Below are 20,562 nucleotides of genomic sequence, written 5' to 3' on the forward strand. Positions count from 1 at the left end.
GTCCTCACACAATGAGAAGTATTTATGCCGTAGGTCACCACGCTGGCCCAGTTCTGATTGTAGGACTCTATTTAGACAGCTTAAAAGGTACATAACTTACAAAAGTAGGAATAATAGGAATTCGAAAAATAGGAATTCGAACTCGGCCCCCCGAAAAATCAACCGCTTCTGGCTTTTTTAGTAAAAGAGGTAAATCCATGAACGCTAACAAGACTGTCTCGGGTAGTATCAGGGTATTTCGGTTCAGATATTCGTGTAAACTTTTCAACAAGTCCTGAAGTCCTGGACCCTAGCTCGTTGCTATACAACGTGTTACCGAAAATAATGTTAAAGGATGCATAAATATATTTCATAAGGAATCAAGCCGTAAAAATATTAAATCAAAAGAAGTATATTTATCAATACAAACAAATTCAAAACATTCTAATTGTTTAATTTTGACAACCCTATTGAAGATAAAAGACCGACACGAGCATAGTACCTAAGCGACGCGTACCTTATAGAGTGTCAGGAGTCACATGATTTTAATTTTACATGGCAGTGGATTACTCAAAAACTATTAGCATTTCGGTTTCACAGATAAGTCTCATAGAAAGTACATAATGCACCTCTAAAGCCTGCGAAATATTATTACGCTTTTTATTAACACGTTGGATAAAAGAGAAGATTGGAACTCACCTGTAGTAAGAATAGTAACGCTTGTTTCCACATGTGGACTCTCGCCACGCAGCCAGTCTGCGTATTGCGTCGGATAGATCGTTGCTTAGAAGTCCGTCCAATACAGCCGCTACCACCCTGTGTATAAACATTTTATTACACGTAAAACAATAAAATGTTGGTGCTACTTAAAATCTACAATTTCGAATTGGACAATACGGCAGATAAAAAAATCCTTAAAAGACGGCAATGCATTGGTAGCTCAGCTAATCGGTGCTTCAGATGTTTATATACGGCGCTAAACTCTTAACATATCTCAGGTTACATGTTTGCTTATTTGGGGGCATGCGCTTTTGGCGATATTCAAAACACATATTTTTAGTACGAACAAGATAGACGTTTGCAAGAAAATATTATTGGATTAACTATTATGCTACTTTGTGACAAAATTCTAGCAGAGAAACCTAAAAAAAAATATATTTCATAAAAAACTGCCAAAAAAATGTATCTTGAATGAATGAATGAATACACTTTTATTGTACGCAAAAGAAAAAGTAGTTACAGAGATATAAATACATATCAAGAGAGTACAATTTGGTGGCCTTCACGCTACATAGCGATTTCTTCCAGGCAACCAATAGCGTAAAAGGTAAAAACATAGACAAGAGGTAGTATCTTCTATTCCCAAAAGAAGAAACTTAAAGAGTACTCACGATTGATGCGCATTACAATCGTGGTCAGTTAGCAGCAACGCCCGCAATTGCCGCGATCGTGGTTGTTGTCTACTTCCGCGCCAAGCTCTATACAATGCTTGCGCTTCACCTTCTGCGGGCCTAGCGCTCTCCCACTCACACACTACACGGACGCCTGAGATAGAAACAAGGGTAAAAGTCAAGTGATATGCCAGCTAGGGTGGCGCAAAAAAAAACGACTATTTTTTTTTTTTTGAGTCTCGGATGAAAAAATGTTAGTTTTTGATGTTTTAAGAGCCCTCTCCAAAGGACAGCTCAAAAAAAAATTTTTAAGAGGTCACTCCAAATTTTTTTAAATTTCGAAAATCGTCGAAAATCGAATTTTTTTTTTTTTTAATTTTTTTTCTCGTTACGGTATAATTTTATAGACCAAAAAAAATAAGTTTCTAAAAGTTTCAGTTAAAAATTTTAATTTTGAAAGGTCGCTCATAATTTTTTTTAATTTATTAGTAAATGACCAGATTTTTTCGAGTGACCTTTTAATATTAAAATTAAAATTCCGGCCATTTTTTTTCCTTTATTTAGTACAATAATCTATAAAAATACACCACGAGATAAACTAAAAAATCAAGGATAACAAAAAAACACAATTTTTTTCTAATTTTATCATTTTATTTAATCAACTACAACATTTTAACAGTATTTTAATGAACTTTGTTTGTAATTATTTATATATATATATATATATATATTATTAATTCTGAAACTAAATTTTTAATTATAACCGATTTTAACTTTATTTAGATCGATATCATATATTATTTATTATTTATTATTTATATATATATATATATATATATATATATAAATAATTACAAACAAAGTTCATTAAAATACTGTTAAAATGTTGTAGTTGATTAAATAAAATGATAAAATTTGAAAAAAATTGTGTTTTTTTTGTAATCCTTGATTTTTAGTTCATCTCGTGGTGTATTTTTATAGATTATTGTACTAAATAAAGGAAAAAAAATGACCGGAATTTTAATTTTAATATTAAAAGGTCACTCGAAAAAATCTAAAGTCATTTACTAATAAATTAAAAAAAATTATGAGCGACCTTTCAAAATTAAAATTTTTAACTGAAACTTTCAGAAACTTATTTTTTTTTGGTCTATAAAATTATACCGTAACGAGAAAAAAAAATTAAAAAAAAAAAAATTCGATTTTCGACGTTTTTCGAAATTTAATAAAATTTGGAGTGACCTCTTAAAAATTTTTTTTTGAGCTGTCCTTTGGAGAGGGCTCTTAAAACATCAAAAACTAACATTTTTTCATCCGAGACTCAAAAAAAAAAATAGTCGTTTTTTTTGCGCCACCCTAGCCAGCAATCGAAGTCACAACTTACTTTATTCAAATAAGTCGATAGCAAACACTTTTCAAACATGCTCTGCACTGTACAATTAAGAAAACATGCTTATTAGAACCAGGCCTTGGGAATTCCCACCATGTCTTTTTTGTAGAATTAAGGTAAAATATAAAAAAAAACTAAGCATTTATTATACAGAAAATTAAATATTAATTACTTTAACGTTTATTTCGTTTATAGTCTTAATAATTGTTTTGTTGTAACTTGTCGACTTGTCTCGTCTCGAGTCTCGGATCGGACAAAAAGTCCCGGGACTTCGAGCCACGAGACGTCCCGGGACCGAAACCCTAATCAGAACCCTATAATACGATTTGATTTACGAACAATTTCAGATATTTCTCCATAGAACATACCAGTAGGTTTGTCCATATCCGGCAGTTGATCCAAACTCTGGTACTTGGCTGAGTAGTTGGGGCTCAATAAATCAGGCAGATGGTTATCAATGTTCGCGCGCTCGAGGAACCAAACCAAGTTCCAATATACAATAGGATGCGACTCCACGAATTCCGGGTCCGCTAGACAAGAGTCGCCTTCCCTACCTGGAATTATTACATCATATGAGTGATCGAAACTTTGGTGTATAACGAGGAATTTAATTTAAAATGATCAATAATAGCTAGCATGGGCAGGAGACAATTACTTCCCTGGAGAAGGGATAAAAATGTAACTTCTTCCACAGATTTATCAACTCTCAGAGCACTGGCGCACAAGTATATTATACACTGGAAATAATATATGTGTAAAAAGTGTAAACGGGGATAAACTCCTCCTATTCCATGTTCCCTTGCTTTAGCAGGTGGATACGTGGAATTATATCCCTTGTCAGGAGATATATATAATCGGGGGATATAATTTTTGTTGCTTGTGCTAGCCCTGCAGAATCATCATGATCTCAAGGCCAAACGAAACACATCTGCTTTATGTTGTTGTGGAGGAAAGGGTATGCAGCATGCGGGCTTGTTTTAATTGTAATTGTACCTTATATAAATACGTTTATTTACATAAGGTACGATTTGTAAATAGAACAAATGAAAAATAATATCATGTCAATTTTACCGCAATATTGCAGTCTCAGTAAACAAACCGTCGCATTTAACAATTCATTCGAATGAATAGCATTGAAATAGATCAGATAAGATCAGATGCGATAAAGCAGTCAGCATAGTTACCTCTATCAAACCGCTCTTATATCCAATTTTTAAAAAAAATTTATGACTTTAGGTAATATGTCATGCACGTGTTCGTCAATCAATAAATATTACTTACCTAAAATAGATTCGAATTCTTTTCTGAGAACGAGAGGATTTAAATAAGGCACGCTTTTGGTATCAGCTTGTGTTTGACCCGTTTGTATTACCTGCAAACAAAAATGGTACTTGAATAAAAACATTAGGACAGCCCACAAAGGCACGCGAACAGAAATTTTGGATTCATGTATGAGTCCGTTTAGGATTAGCCACTTTAGGAACCATTTAGGACTTTTAACTGGTTCTTCGTGAATTAACTTAATTAGTAAACGGATGTCCATAAATATAGTCCATAAGTAACGTATTTTGAAGAACGGACCTCATCCGCGGTCAAGATAAAGATTTACATCAAGGCGTATGACTCCGAGACAAACAGTGTTAAGCCGTAGATTAGTTCTGAGGATAGAACATTACCCATAGTTCAATCCAAATGTAAGCAAAGGTGATAAAGGCTTATGGGAAAGTAGCTTACGGGCGCATCCACACTTTTGCATGCATACAAGCTTACGATAGATAAGCATGCAAGATCATTTAGAAAACAGAGCATACACGCGGTTCGGGCGAGCGTGTTTATAAGAATTCTAAGTATTACAGTACCTGTACAGACAGCAAGGGTACGGTGTGTCTTCCGCAAGCCGTACACCTGGTGTTAAGGTTCGAGTCATCAGCCGCCCAGCCTGCCATTATGTCTTCGTCGTACAAATATGCGAGACACTGGTGACATTGCGAGCAGGAAGTAATGTGCACATCGACGGATAAGTTCTCGGCTTTCACGTTCCCCTACAAATGTATTTGACTTTAACAGTTGTGTTTATAATTTGGGTCATCTTTACACAGTATTAAACAAAATCACTCCCGCCATCGGTACGCTTAGATCCTTCAAACTACGCAACATACTTTAATGCAGTTTTCATCAATAGATAGAATAATTCACGAGGAAGGTTTATCTGTAGTGTACATGCATATTAGAGAAGAGAAAATGATTTGTATAGTGTCGACGACCTTTCTTAATTTTTAATTACGTGCCTAATAGACTGTATATTATTAATTGCTTTGGAAGCACTTAAGTTATATGTGGTAGAAAACGTTACCCAGTATAAGAACTTTGCATCCCTAATCGAAGGTCAGACTATTAATCTGCAATGTCAGAGTAAAATGGAATGTATACAGTTTGTTTTATTGCTCAAATTTGTTTGCTTATACAACAAGCGCTCTTCGCAAAACATAAAACAGTATTACAGAAATTGTGTCTCTAAAACGGGTTGCATTAGGTCCATTTCGTTTTGACTTTACAGCGTTTCTATGCCGGATGGTGTATTATTTATTTATGTTGATAATTGAACATGATCTACAGAAAGCCAACGCTCAGTGTCTCGCTGCAAGAGAGCCAAGACCAACAATGAGTTCACCGGTTTGGGGACAAAGTCCAGCACCTTGGGGCCCCAATGTACATCGGTTCTCTGAGTTATGTGCCCCGCCCCATGCATGTGCACAGTTAACTTAAAATAAATAAACTTTGTACATACATTCAGCGCTGGGTAGAGATTATCCGGAAGATGCGACCACAGAGTCGAGAGTGATCCGCGCTCCGTGGATGACGCTAATTCAGCGTCACTAGACGCGCGTCTAAAGCCAGTACCGGTTGACCAATCTGAAAGAGTCGATCGTTGTTATTTCTACTTTGATATCGAAATGTTCCAATTATGAAATTGAAAGCAGTATAGAAATTTTCCATTTCATACAGTTAACTATATATTGTAATACTAATCTTCATAAAGTAAGACAATGGGAAAGGAAAGACAATGGTCTATTGCATGAAATTAACGCATTTTATGGAATTAATACCGCTGCTTTTTAGCCAGATTGTGAGTCAACCAAAAGGATACAAAAGGCGGAGGGAGTATATATGGCTTTAATTTACAAAGTGGCCAGTTGTTGAACTCTTTTCTTGCGCTCTCAGCTAATTTTAAAATAACACCTGATACAGTATAACGGTCTTACCATCTGGATTATACTCCGACGAAGCTTCACAGGTTTCATCTTCAGTCATGAAGCTGGTTAAGGCACTCGTAGCGTTTCCAATCGCTCCTTTGACTGGCGTAGAGTTCGCAGATATAACCTCTTTCATTTCATCAAACTTCTTCACCATACTAGTTGCTGCAGACTTGAGGCTGCTTAGACCACTTTGTAGGAGTTCGTTCGACTTCTTGCCGGCTATGCTTGAAGGGCTGTCGAAAATATCACTAAATAGTAGTGACGATTTTTAATACAATTTTAGTATAGGACGGCACAAACAATTACTGAGCACTAATGAAAATAAAAAGCAATATTCTATAATGGTAATTTTAATTAGTGGAAACCGAAATAGTGCGTGAAACGATCATGCCGTGTTAAAACACATGTACAAGCAGTTAATAACATTGATTAGTGAGAGCTAGGATGAATTGTACATTTTGATTAAATATAATAATAAAAAAAAAAAAATAATAGCGCATCATTATCACATTCAGTGCATTGATTTTTTATTGTTATATTTAAAATCTTGTTAAATAACTTAATTTTAGTGCCCGTAATAAATCTTTACCCTGCTTGATTTAAGAGTAAACTCTTTGATGAAAAACCCAGTTTTAAGTGGTGAAATCTGGCAAATTCAATCCTCTTTTATTAAGCGATCAAAAACCAACCTTACAATAACACATAAATTATATATTATATCAGCTGAGCACCGGTGTCCTAACATTTGTTTTAGGTATCCCTTGAGTTAGAATTTGAACACATAAGAAATGAATATGAAATGTTAGCAGTTAGCTTACCTGAAGTAGTTCTCGATCATCGCTTTTCCGATTTTCATGTTTTCCTTGCGAAACGACAGTCTGCCGGGCGAATAGCGTCTAAGAAAACAAACTAGCTCTGGCATACGGTGCGAAAAGAAAAAAAATGATGTAAAACAACTAATAGCCAATTCTGCCGCCAAAATACAATAAAACAACACTATGCAAAAATTTATCGATTCATTTTAAGACCACTAAAACAAAAATAAATTTACGGTTGTTAATTTTATTAGCTGACTGCAAATTTGGCATAACATAAAACGTAAAAAGCATAAACTTCTTAAAATTAAGCAAAACATTGTCCTTATTATTAAGCATGCTAGTAGGACGATATTTCTGGATTATGTCAAACTGCTTCTTGCAAATAACTAAACGTGTTTATAATACATGAACTCGTTCTTGTTTTATATGCAACATGCAATGGCTGGAAAACAGTCTTCATAAATGATTGAACCATCTGATCATGCTATGAAAAATTAATAATATTGTCTTGAAGATTTGCATGTTTGCTGATACATACATACGTCCATTTTTCGTCAAAGCAATTTATTTCAACGTAGACCATTATATTACTTTTCTTTTTTAAAACACCAGTTATAAAGTTGTCATGGTATAAAACAAAACTTACACGCTTCATTCTGTCTCATGTATGTCATAGAGAGCGTAGTTTTGCTTATAAGTTTAGACGAAACGATTGCCTGAAGTCTATTTACGGTTCATCAACAATCTTTATAGTCCACTGCTGCCCTTTTTCTGTTATATTCCCTCAGTCGAAAAGTGGAGGGATGATGACATCTGTATTGTGATCTGCCGTCACCACACGGCACGATCGATAAAGACCTTGAAAATCATACCCAACCGAGAAAATCTCGCAAACTATGCTACGCGACCTTGAAAGTAAATCTAAGCAAGGAGAATATAAATCAGATTGCATTTTTATGTTATTACAAGTTAGGTTTAGCACTTACCCGAAGCTGATCTTGAGCGTGTTTCCGAGGCTGGCAAGGCTGGATGAGACGGTCGCTGGTGCCGTCTCGCTTCTATGAAGTTTCCTGCCAACAGGAAACTATCCAGCTCATCACGCTCTTACACTTATACTATACACGCACACTAGCAGGTTAGCGGGAACACCGTAAAAAGGGGATGGACGAAGTTGTAAGGTGAAAAATATATGTGTCAACTGAAGAAATTACTCATTTTATAATATCAGTTCAAGAATGGGCAATTGTATAGCGAATAAGGAACTAGTTTTAGACCTATTATAAGATTAGTTAATGGTATTTTTATAGTGTTCACTCGATTGCACAAACTTATGTACTAGCGAGATAAAAAAACCAATAAATTTCCTTGCCATTAATAATAGTTTAGTCGTTAGTCGAAGCCTGCAGTTTGGTTTTGAGAGTTTTTTACTTTACAACTTCTGGTACATCAAAATGTACCCAATAGGCTAAAGAGCACATCAATTTGACTATAATTTACTAACAAATAGATAGATAGATAGATAAATTATTTATTGCACACAATTAAGGGATAAAGATAACGTATATTGAAAACATAAATACTAGAAAAATTAAAATGCGCAAAAAAAATAGATCAGTAATGGAACAACTAATAATAATTTAATAATTTTTAAACGCAAATAAAGTAATGTGCAGTTCAGCCGAGGACATGCTATGCGGTAGGATTGAGGTAGGGTCACACCTCTACAAACAAACTATTCTATAGAGTCACAAACAGGTATATAATTAATATTACTCTTAATAAATATGTCACCACTACTAAACTAATTAAACTTATACAAATAAACGTGGCATAGAGCCGGAATACTCATGCAGAGTTTTTTCATATTCTGATTTGAAAGGCGCGTCAATTGAGGTGTGACAAAACACTGTTTTATACCGGCGTTATGTCAAGGTATTTTATAAGGTACATAGCGTTTTTTAATTAAATGGGACAAATCATTGGTCGAAGTACAATGTATAAAATTATACCTTCATGGATATACATAAGCAGGATTCACGAAACACTTCGAAAAGGCGAGATCGTTAAAGGTCCACAAAATATGTGTGTAATAATTCAATTAAAAAGTTAATTCTACAACATTTTTTGTCACGCCCGTATCATCAAACAACTTAGATTTAAACTTTTTTTTAGTTTTATAATGTTGCCATAAAATTTATAAAATATTGTTTTAGTGCAAGGCCCTCAATACTAAAATAGATATCATCATAAGCTTAAGGATAACACAAATAAAAATGGAATTTATGTACCCGGGCTGTTCCTCAGTTGGTTCATCCTGGAAAGAGTTGCTCCTTCGATGGAATAGTTTCGGGCTGACGCTCAGCTCGTGTTTGGGGAGCAGAGGTTCATCTTGTTCGGGGGGCTTCGATTCTTCCTGAGGCTCAACTAGACTAAGAGCTCCGAGAGGATCGTCAGCTAGAACTGGCGTTCGGGGCGACAACCTGATAATGATTGATGTTCTACTATTAGTATAGATGTGATTAACAATATCACATTATACGCATTCGCTGGCTATGCATCTCGAAATCATTTTTGTATAACGTTTAGAATGGTGTTATGTCACTTTTCGATACTTCTTTTTACTTCATGATGTTCTGAACTACTTAAACGATAAAAAAGTGCAGCAATATTGAATATCGTGTAGCAAAAATATTTAATTACAATTTGTCATGAAAACAGTAATAAATGGAGCCTACTCACTTCAGAGGTGACGATTTTGAGGTTGGATCGAAGTTTTCCATAGCTGCTGCTTCCTTTTCTGGCTCCTCGGGAAAACTGAGTGTCCTCGAGCATCGAGTCTTAGCGTTTGAAGTCCCTTAGCAAATAGGAATTCCAATAAATTATTTTTAATACTTTTTGTAGGCTCTTCGGCATGCATGTTTCCTCACGATGAAACATCTAAACCTGCATACAGAAGAGCTCTCCATAATTTTCTAAAGAGCGTGAAAAGTATTCAAATTCGCAGTGGGCCAACGAGTTGGACTACGGTCTAAACCCTTCGCATTCTGAGAGGTACCAGCGACCCCTGCCTGTAGTAAGTTGACAATAACCTAAATTAAACGTAAAAAAAGTATAGGTACGAGATAATAAAGATACTTATTATTTTCAAAACATACTACAGTAATTTTTAACATAATTAAATGACAAATAAATTGGCTGAGCAATTATTTATTTATTAAATTTACGATCTTTAATAGTAACTAATTATTCTGATCTGATATATATCTCTACTAAGTAGAATCGTGTATTTGTAATTATTATAAGGGTTGAACTGTTTCTTATTGCTACACCCCGATAGGGCCTCATGGCTATGTAAAGGCATGGATGCAAGTAAATCTTTTACCTATATATATATCAATTATATACATATATATATATAAGATTTACTTTAATTATATTTTTAATTATATGTATGTATATATATATAATCGGAATCTCTGAATCGGCTCCATCGATTTTCATGAAATTTAGTATACAGGGGGTTACGGGGGCGATAAATCGATCTAGCTAGGATTCATTTATATTGGAATCTGGGAATCATTTATATTGGACATACGAATATTTTTCTAAGTCAACTCATTCGCGGACGAAGTGGCGCAGGTCCGCTAGTAAATAAATAAATACTTACCACTGGAAAACGATAGCCTTTGCAAGTTTTGTACGATCTGTGCATCGCCAGCAAAACTCTTCGATCGCGTTAAAATTCGGAGATCGGACGGACTTTCTGGACTCACGTGGATTGTCTGCAACGAAAATTTAATTCAGCCAAGCATTTCCGTAAAGTTTTTAACAAATGTTTGAAAGTATAAGTTGTAGTTAAATACTACAGTGTTTGGGTATACACGCATACGAGTTAAATGAGCATTGTAAATGCACAAGTGCGTTGTTCCTAGCTAAATAAATAATCAAGATAATTGACCTTGTAAATATGTATTTAAACAAAATAACATGATCATAAGGGTGGAAGAATTAAATTCATATTATGGTAATAATTATTAGACGCTTTGGGCACACACACAATAATTATAAAATATTACCATATGAAACAAAGAATGTCGCTTTCATTGCTATCTCGCTTGCACAATAGCGGCCGATGGCCTTGTGTAAGGGAGTGAGTCACATACTTAATTACCTGTCTCTTTTCTGCAATCGTTATGGGTTCAGGTTCTTCGCTCCCCAACGAATTACTTCTTGGTCGAGATGTTCCAGTGAGATCAGGGTTTGATGGTAAACCTAAAAGCAAGCATTCTATTACTGCAATATATGCTTTTATATAAATATAAAATAATATGAACAGAAAAATAACGTTACTAAATTACATAAATATGTAAAAAAAAAGAAAGAAAGAAGAGAAGAAACGTTGCTTTAAAGTGCTATACTCTACTTATATGGTGTTCTATTACTATTGCTAATGTAGTATTGCCAAATAGTTCATCGTGTCGTTGTTCCATAAAAAGTGTACGATTTTATTATTTCCAAAGTTCTCTTTATAATCTTTATATGAATATGGGCTAATTGCTTTAATTTTTGGAATAGATTTTATAAAATTTCAGAAGTGGGATTAATTATTTTTTGAATCTATGTGTGTGTGTGTGTGTGTGTGTGTGTGTGTAATTATAAGTCGCAATAGCGAAGCTTGTTTTTCTATGTGCAACGTCATCTTAAAAACATCTAGAATCTTTCGTGGGCAACATAAATTACCTGAAATAAGTATTCCAGCAGCGTGTGAGAGTTTATGCGCACGCGGATGAGTTGTGTTAGCCCGCACGATGTTCCCGCGACGGCACAGTGCCTCAAATGCGCTCGCACTAGCGCTCGTTCCTTCACAAGCTGCAAAAAATCATCAATCATTAACCTTCATGTTTTAATGGCAGGTTTTATTTCGAGTAATATATAATTTGGGGTAATGTTTTTTTATATTTATCAGGCAGACCAAGCAAGTGGTCCACTTGATGGTAAGTGGATTTTCCATTGCCTATGCACAAACACAAAGAAACACGTCCTACAAAGTGCCGCTGTGTGACAATCAACATGAGGCCTAGGTGATAAAGCCCACGTGCAATGAATTACACCGGTTAATACGGCTTACAGACTGGAACTCAGCAATGTATGTATGTATGCAAATTCTATATTGTACATCGCGAACTTATAATTATGACATAAAAATATTAAACTTAAATTGAACAAAAAGGCGGTCTTATCGCTAAAGAGCGATCTATTCCAGACAACCTTTAGGTTAGGGAGATATTAAAATATACATAAATACTTATTATATACATACAAACATTTTCCCAGTTGTGGGAATCGAACCCATCGCCTTGGACTCAGAAAGCAGGGTCGCTGCCCACTGCGCCAATCGGCCAATACATTATGATATTAATATACTAATATATACAGCATAAATATAATAATCTTACACAACACTTAAACATATACAGCAATGCTAATTGCGGCAGAATAAGCGGCTAAACTTATAGCGGTAGTAGTTCCGCGGACGGGTTCTGTCACAAAAATCTCTCTACTACTAATATACTATTGTCAAATAAGTAAAGTAAGCACTTACAGGAGTCTAAACTAGATCTGCTCCGTGCAGGTTCAACGAGAGCCAACGCCGCTAAATCCGCACCTTCACCTCCTACCGTACGCACACGGGGGAGTGTGCCAGTACCTGTATAAAATATCACTTAGCCATATAAATACTTAGCTTACAGAAGAAAAAAAAAACTTCCGTGCGTGATGGACTAGGCCTACTCTTGTCATTCTTATAAATGTTTAACAATATGGACATATCGTAACTCATTACATTTCACACCATTATTTTCATTCAATTCAATTTATTTATTTGCAGACTGAGTTTTGCATAGTTGGTATTGGAATTTCAGAGCTACAATCCGCCATGGAATGGCATGTAAATTTAATTCCTTAAAATCTTATTTAATAATCAACCAATTACTCTTATATTTTTAATTCCAGTGAGTGGCTGATGACTATAATGCGATTATATATTCTAACACTTTAGGTCGAACCTACTATAAATGTTGTCATTTTTATGGAACAATTTTTTTTTTTTTAATAGCTTCATTATTATCATAGCAATTAATAGGCTTCTACAGCTAGTCTAGTCTCTTTGCTGATTTATTATCAAGTTAAGTTGTTCTATTAATAAACGAGATGGTGGCTGTTGTGTGGCAGTTAATAAGAATACATCTCTTGTTATTATTCTTTGTTTTATTATTATTATTATTTTAATACAACTGTGTAGGAGTCAACAGTGTTTCATTTGGAAGCTTTAAAATTAACCGTTAGTTATTACATGTCATATGATCTTACTGCCTGTAGTTCCGGCGGACCGTACGGCCCTTTGCGCGCCAGCTTTTCGGAACAGCGCCGCGCCCATTACTGCAATCCGTAGCTTATTCCATAGCAATTGCGATCCACTGTAAAAAAAATAAAAAATGAACAATTAAGAGTACAGCACAATCAGGATAAATAAAACTGCAAAATCTAGCGATCCGCCATCAAAGTGTAAATGTAACGCCGAATGACGTCACGTCTATATTGACATAATTTTGCACCGCTCGAACTTGCAAAATAGCTGCTTACATCAAATATTTTGTGATTACAAACTATCAGGTGCTCAGTTTTGTGTTATCAATAACAAAATCATAATCTTTCGTTATGAAACAAGGATTTTCTATACAGCTATTTTGCCTATGACGTCACGAGACCAACACTCCAACAAAACCTTTTATTTCTGCAAAAATAAGTTAATATTTGGATAAAGTAGATAGTTCCGAACATCATAAGGCAGTTTTTCAAAATTAGTCATCATGCTTATTTCTTACCTGGACATATCCTTCGGCCAATCAGCTTCTAGCACACATCGGTTATAGTAGCCGTACGTGAGAGCGTTGGGTTGCAATCCAGCGCGTTTCATGAGGAACAGAAGCTGTACTGCCAACACTGGCAGCGAGTGTATGCCGCAGAGTTGCATCATTACTCTATAGCACACCTGTTAAGGATGCCAATTCAATTAATTTAACTGTGTAAAAGTCACAAAGCTTAAGCTATAGCTTAAAATGAACTAAGAAAATTAATAACTTGTTTATTATGGTTTATAATCAGAATCTATTTCTTGATGAGGGTATCAAGTTATTACATCAAATAATTTACAAGTACGATTATGTGGTTATGTATATTTTTGTGAAGGCAATTATTAGATGCGAATATGTACTACAGCAAAAATATAAAAGTCTATAACGAGATAAAAGAGGGTATTTAGTCTATCATGAATTGCAGTATTCACAATAATGACAAACTTTTGATACTTACCTTATTTTGCGATCCATACTTTTAGAGTAAAGACTATATGAATTTATCAAAAAAAATACGCAGTGACAACCATAACCTCAGCTGTACACTTAAGGCCTTTAACTTAAGTGTAAATGCGATTTAAAGTCACTATAGGTAGGGTCGTGTCAATTTTTTTGCTTAGGTTTATATACATAGGGCGACTATATACATACGACAATGGGATATTGTTGGTCTTGGCTTAATTCTTGCGTCTAGACTTTCTAATAATATACTACCTCGTCACAAGGCACGCGAAGTTTAGTAGCACGCTCCAACAACTCGAAGGCATCTCTGAGGGTGGCATGTTCCCTTCCTCGACACAGCAGCAGGCGGCACGGTAGCGCCAGGAAGTATAGCGAGTAGCAAGCACCCAGAAGGCATTTAGCCCACTCTTCCGGTAATAAGCTTGCTTTACGTGCGAGTCTGAAAGATTCATCATCATCATATCAACCCATTACCGGCCCATTACAGGGCACGGATCTCCTGTCACAATGAGAAGGTTAAGGCCGTAGTCCACCACGCTGACCCAGAGCGGATTGGTGGACTCCACACACCTACGAGAACATCATAATGTGATAGCCGAGAAGACGGATTTGTTTTGTTGCACTCTGAGTGAACTCACAAATATAGCGATTTGGATTTTATCATAAACATTATAGTTATATATATTATTAAAATTTACATAACATGCTGCATTGTCGTATTAGGATAACTTTGTTCCTGTAATGACAAAAATGTAAGATGGGGAATAAATAAATAAATAATCATGGGAAACTATCAGGCATGTAGGTTTCCTTACGATTATTTTCTTCACCGTTGAAGAAAGTGATATTTTAATTGCAACATAACTTAGAGAAGTTAGAGGTGCGTGCTGGGATTCGAACTCGGCCCCCCGAAAGTGAGGCCGAAGTCCTACCCACTGGGCTATCACCGCTCACACTATATGTTATTCAAATGAAGAAACCAATTGTTTGTTCATGGTAGGATCTAAAAAGTATTCTGGATCACTTTTGCAATTATTTTTTTAAGAAGTAACTAAAATTATATAAAATATTAAAAGGCTCACCTTTGCGCCGCAGAAATCTCGTTTTTAGTACGTCTCGCCATAGGTGAAGCGTCGGCTAAAGATTCGGCCGAGGCAAGAGCAGTAGCTGGCAAAGCTTGAAGCGCGCCTCCTCGCGTACTTTGTCGACACCGGTCAACTAGGCCTTCGTCTAAAATGAACTTTTCGTACGTGTATTTTTCGTCTGCGAATGAAATGAATATCTTTATGTCATACATCTTAATCCATAGACTAAAGTCTACTAAAAGTTTAGCAAGTTTCTAAATTAATTTTAAATTTACATCTTATACCTAATATTTATCTATAAGCTACTTTTTATTATGGAAAATGTAAATGTACTGAGCAAGAGATCGACATGTTTTTTGCATGAAAGTAAGACAGGGAATAATATAGGCCAAACTAATTCATATTTCAAAGTAGTTCGATTGCGATCGAGCAAATCTTGACTGAGGCAACAGGCTACGGTGAGAAATAAATAAATAAATATACTACGACAATGCACACACCGCCATCTGGCCCCAAAGTAAGCGTAGCTTGTGTTATGGGTACTAAGATGACTGTTGAATATTTTTATTAATAATATACACAAATACATATAAATTATAATATACAGAGCACACAGCCACTGAAAATCATTTATGTTCATCACACAAACATTTTACAGTTGTGGGAATCCAACCCACGCCCTTGGACGCAGAGAGCAGGGTCGCTGCCCACTGCGCCACTCGGCCGGCCAAGATATAATAATAAGCAAATAGATACATGAAAGTGTATGAAAAAAAACATTACCCGGATCCGGATCAGGTGGTGGTACGAACACGGTGCGTTCCGACGTGTTAGAATTGTCCAATCCAAGTAACGGCTCATACGCACTCGCATCTTTGCTCGCCACTCGTTCTATGCACTCGTCAAAAAAGGTAAGGCCCTGGTCATTGTCGCAGACGAACGAGCGTTCTTCTATGAAACGCGTAAACATTTGCGTTCGCATTATTAGTGTGAAGAAGCGTTGTTCGGTCTAGAAAGAAAAATTGGAAGGGTGTATAAAACACTTTTATTGTTAACCCAAAAAACATAAAATAGAAGTTCGGTACGCGAGTTTGGTAATAAACCAGCACTAAACCTAAATTGTGAGGTCGAAGTTAGTTTTTGAAGTTATACTTCTTTTGGCGCGTTAGGGAAAATGATGAGAGTAAATTTTTACGAAGCGCGCGCACACCGTCACAAAAAACCGACACCCTGAAGTTAGTTATAAGGTTTGACAGTGTACACTTTGAATTGTCAAAGTCTGTGGGCTCATTCCGGTGATTTAATGGATTAAATGTACAAAAATATCAAATTTTAATGATGAGTGAATCTTGGTTGTCCAATAACGAGTCCATTAGTGTTCCTAAATTAATTTTGTTAATTATGTCCATTTCTTTAATTATGTAGAAATCTTTTTTGTGCGATATTAAATAAACTTTATTTAACTAGATAGTGCGTTATAATAAACTTTTAAGGTATGAAATATCTTTTTTCTATTGTTAGTGTCGTTTTTTATACAAACGTAGAATAAGGCGAAATTTAAAATGTTTGAAAAGATTTTTATCTTGTTACGCCAAAGTATAACTTATTACGCGTGTACATAAGTACACACACGTTTTTTTCCAAAAAATATGTACATTAATAATTTATGCCATTACTTTTTGAGAATTCTAATGTAATAAAAGAGAATGATTTTATCGAATTGAAAATAGCCGTCATGTGGTGGGTTTTGTAAGTACCAAGAGTAGGTATAATAAAATAAAATCTAATGCGCGGTTTAAGATGCTATGATAGCTTCCGAGTGCCAAGTGTGAGATATTCTAGCTACGTTTACTTATTCGATCGCGTTAAAGTTATCCACGATTTGTATGGAATTAAAGAAGCGCCATCTAGGTACAATTCTAGGTAACCGCACTGTCACTAAATGGCGCTTTTTCAATACCATATAAATCGTTGTTAACTTACACGCGATCGAATAAGTACACGTAGACAAAAAATCTTACACTTTGCTCTCAGTAAAAGATGTTTAGATAGATATCTTAAGGGACAAACAAGCCGTATGTTCTTTTATTATATACACGGTGATTGTTTTAAAGTCGTACAACAGTGATCTACAATTTATTAGTAAAGAATAATAAATAAAAATAAATAAGTTAATTGAATTAAGTTCCATTTTAAGAAGCGTCCTATACCGAGTGTCAACGGTGCGACGGCGGTATCCATTAAATCATTTGCGGTCGTTGCATGCAGCAGAAAAATATATTCGAAAAGGTAAGGTACCAAATTTCTAAATGCAGTAATTAATGTTTTAACTTTGTATCGATGGTGTAGTTAAGTTCTATAACGTTGAATATCGTTAAAGAGTTACTGTAGATCTGGTAGTTTTAACAGGATGTCCATGTTCGACGGTCAAAATTAACTGCGTATAAATTGTTGTGGTTATTGATTACCTTATCGGCTCTAGAGCGAAGAAACGCGTCCATGTGAAACAACGCGTGTGGATCTGTAGTGCCAACTGTAGGAGCTTTTGTTATTGGTATAAGGTAACTCCGGTAACCTTGTAGAGTCTGAGCCATAAATCTCAAGAATGCTTCTTGGATTTTCAGTTCTAGCGCTTGCTGGAAAGGAAATTATTTGATTAATAATATTTAGGTCTCGGGACACTTATTATACGCAATGCGATGCGTGTTGAGTCAAGTTTAATTTTCATTGCATCCAACTCTAGTTAATAAGACTACAAACATGTAAAACAACATCGCATCGAATTTTTGAAGCGGTTAACTATATTTGAATTGACTCACCCGCGTCGCTACTCTGTTATTTTGGTAGGTGTTCAATTATTTTAGCCAATCATTACGCATCACATGTACGAGCGAAACTTCCTCTATCAATTGATATTAACACATAGCTTAGGTACGACTTTAAGAGCATGCCAATTTTTTTTATACATCAGGCTACACAAAAAGGTTCAAATATAAGCACTTTTGAAACGTCAGTATGTCTGTTTGTAGTGACTGTACCACCGGTTGGGAAGGTAGATTATAATAAGAACAGCCATTATTGTCATTAAGAAATTCATGAATCATATAGTACCCTCGATGTATTAAAAGTGTTTTGAAACAATCTCTAAACTTATGAATGAATGAATGAATACAATTTTATTGTACACAACATAAACATATAGAAAAATTATAAATAAAAATTTAACTTATGTAAAGGTAAATCTAATATTACCTTTGGTATCATGTTACAAAAGTATATACTCAGCCCCACAAAGATTTTGTGCACTTTTTTAATATGATATGCCGATATCACCAATTTATGACCGTTTCTAGTTAGTCTAATGTTTATATAGATTTTTTTTATAAAGACTAATGTTTTGTTCTTAATGTTCTTAACTACATTTGGTCAAAGTCTCTAAACTATATTTGTTCTTGTTAATTTTATACTTGATTTTTATGGTGTGAAATTAAACATTTAATAACTATCAGGGAATTAGTTTGGAAATAAATAAAGTAATGCTCACCTCCTTTTTCCTTTTCTGGAAATCCCTATCTAAACTGGTTGTAGGTTCGCCGTTATATTTGTTGTCATGTGAAGAATGCACAGGAGATGCTTAAACAACGAGATAAAAGTCAAGAACTGAAACCCGAATACTAATACTTGAAGACACAGTTAAAATATCCATTGTGGTGGGATTATTTCTCTTATAACAATCAAAATCTTATGATATATAAATAAATAAATAAACATACTACGACAATACACACATCGCCATCTATCCTCAAAGTAAGCGTAGCTTATGTTATGGGTACTAAGATGACTGATGAATATTATTATGAATAATATACATAAATACTTATTATATACAGATAAACACCCAGACACTGAAACACATTCATGTTTATCACACAAAAATGTTCCAGTTGTGAGAATCGAACCCACGGCCATGGACTCAGAAAGCAGGGTCGCTGCCCACTGCGCCAGTCGGCCGTCAATCTATATAATATCTTATCTATGAGACATACATTTTATCCCACAAGAAAATATGGTATCTATGTGATTCAAAAAATCTGAAAAGAAACGCGAACCAAGTCGCGGGCAACAGCTATTGATTTTATAAAAATTAATCAATTGTAAAACTAACCTAACATACCAGGTCGTATGTTGGCAAATAATTGTTCCAATGTTTGTCTTAATAGCCGCACTTGTCTCTTAGGCAACAGCTTTATTGATATATGCCTCTGTGATTCGCATATCTGTAACAAATAATGTAGAATAAAATAAGTCAAAGTCAAAATCAAACATTCCTTTATTCAAATAGATACAAACTTTGAAAAAAGAGACATTTCCAAGACATCAACTGGTAGTTTATTGTAAAATTGTATACAATTTAATTTATTTGACTTTCTTATTTCATGTAGTCTAGTGCAGTGCAATACTGCAAGTTTATTTTTGTCTTCTAATGTTTAAATTATTGCATTTTACATTTTCTCTTAAATAATGCAAATATAAATACCGGTTAATGTATTTAATAATCCAGGAAAACATCTATTATTAATTCGTAAAAAAAGAATAATGTGTAAAGAAAAACCCATTTAGCAAGTGCGAGCGACACGGGGTAGTTGGCTAAAGTAGCACATGTTCAACTGTCATAAAAATCTTGATTAGAGGAACATGGCAATTTCAAATTGACAAATATTTGGCATTTTTTTTTTTTTACTTTAGCTTGAATTAGCAAGAAAAAATATATTTTTATGTCTGGCTCTGATACTAGTAAAATAAGAGTAAAAGTAAGTAAACTAGGCTTAGTTCACCTCTGTGCACGTTAAGTCGTTAGCGCCAGTTATTATCATAATATGTTAAATTGTTAATAGCCCGCCAAAGCAGCGTGATTGGAGGCTTGAGAAAAATAGGCTGCGGATAATGAAGATATTCTTGCGATTAACTTAAAAGCGCACTTACTGTAATGTTGTTGGTATCTAAATCGACACACGTCACGTCCGGCGGCGGTTCGTACAAGTCAAAGAACCTAGAGTCCACGCCTATTAAATACGGTAAAGGCGCGTGTAGTACTTCCGCAAGACCTGAAAACAGAGTTTTCGATTTATTTTTTTCGAAACACTGTAACGTCAAGATAAAAGGGAACTTATATGCCTGGTTTTAAGCCTCAAATTCGTAAACACTTTTTGAAAGGGATCGGGGGCTTATAATATATAAGGTTGTAAAATAATATATGTATAACTGC

General features: G+C 34.9%; 1 protein-coding gene across 7 annotated transcripts in view; it reads right to left on the reverse strand.

The window, feature by feature from the left end:
- Nucleotides 1-20,562, reverse strand: part of LOC120632812 (DENN domain-containing protein Crag) — a 55,791-nt gene that overhangs the window by 5,424 nt on the left and 29,805 nt on the right. For 2 of the 7 annotated variants that reach the window (XM_039902828.1, XM_039902827.1), the window contains exons 11-34: nt 20,280-20,401; nt 19,462-19,573; nt 18,841-18,929; nt 17,765-17,932; nt 16,080-16,305; nt 15,294-15,474; nt 14,464-14,650; nt 13,720-13,886; nt 13,205-13,311; nt 12,438-12,542; nt 11,576-11,704; nt 11,007-11,107; nt 10,503-10,617; nt 9,575-9,689; nt 9,124-9,315; nt 7,822-7,905; nt 6,836-6,913; nt 6,024-6,250; nt 5,549-5,673; nt 4,620-4,802; nt 4,042-4,132; nt 3,129-3,314; nt 1,371-1,524; nt 679-795 (exon numbers count right to left, since the gene is read on the reverse strand). In XM_039902828.1, the coding sequence (XP_039758762.1) occupies nt 679-795; nt 1,371-1,524; nt 3,129-3,314; nt 4,042-4,132; nt 4,620-4,802; nt 5,549-5,673; nt 6,024-6,250; nt 6,836-6,913; nt 7,822-7,905; nt 9,124-9,315; nt 9,575-9,689; nt 10,503-10,617; nt 11,007-11,107; nt 11,576-11,704; nt 12,438-12,542; nt 13,205-13,311; nt 13,720-13,886; nt 14,464-14,650; nt 15,294-15,474; nt 16,080-16,305; nt 17,765-17,932; nt 18,841-18,929; nt 19,462-19,573; nt 20,280-20,401 (3,361 nt within the window). The remainder of the gene's footprint in view (nt 1-678; nt 796-1,370; nt 1,525-3,128; nt 3,315-4,041; nt 4,133-4,619; nt 4,803-5,548; nt 5,674-6,023; nt 6,251-6,835; nt 6,914-7,821; nt 7,906-9,123; nt 9,316-9,574; nt 9,690-10,502; nt 10,618-11,006; nt 11,108-11,575; nt 11,705-12,437; nt 12,543-13,204; nt 13,312-13,719; nt 13,887-14,463; nt 14,651-15,293; nt 15,475-16,079; nt 16,306-17,764; nt 17,933-18,840; nt 18,930-19,461; nt 19,574-20,279; nt 20,402-20,562) is intronic. The other 5 variants (XM_039902829.1, XM_039902830.1, XM_039902833.1 and 2 more) reach the window with 5 other exon arrangements.

The sequence above is a fragment of the Pararge aegeria genome, chromosome 20, assembly GCF_905163445.1.
Source record: "Pararge aegeria chromosome 20, ilParAegt1.1, whole genome shotgun sequence".
Lineage (NCBI taxonomy): Eukaryota > Metazoa > Arthropoda > Insecta > Lepidoptera > Nymphalidae > Pararge > Pararge aegeria.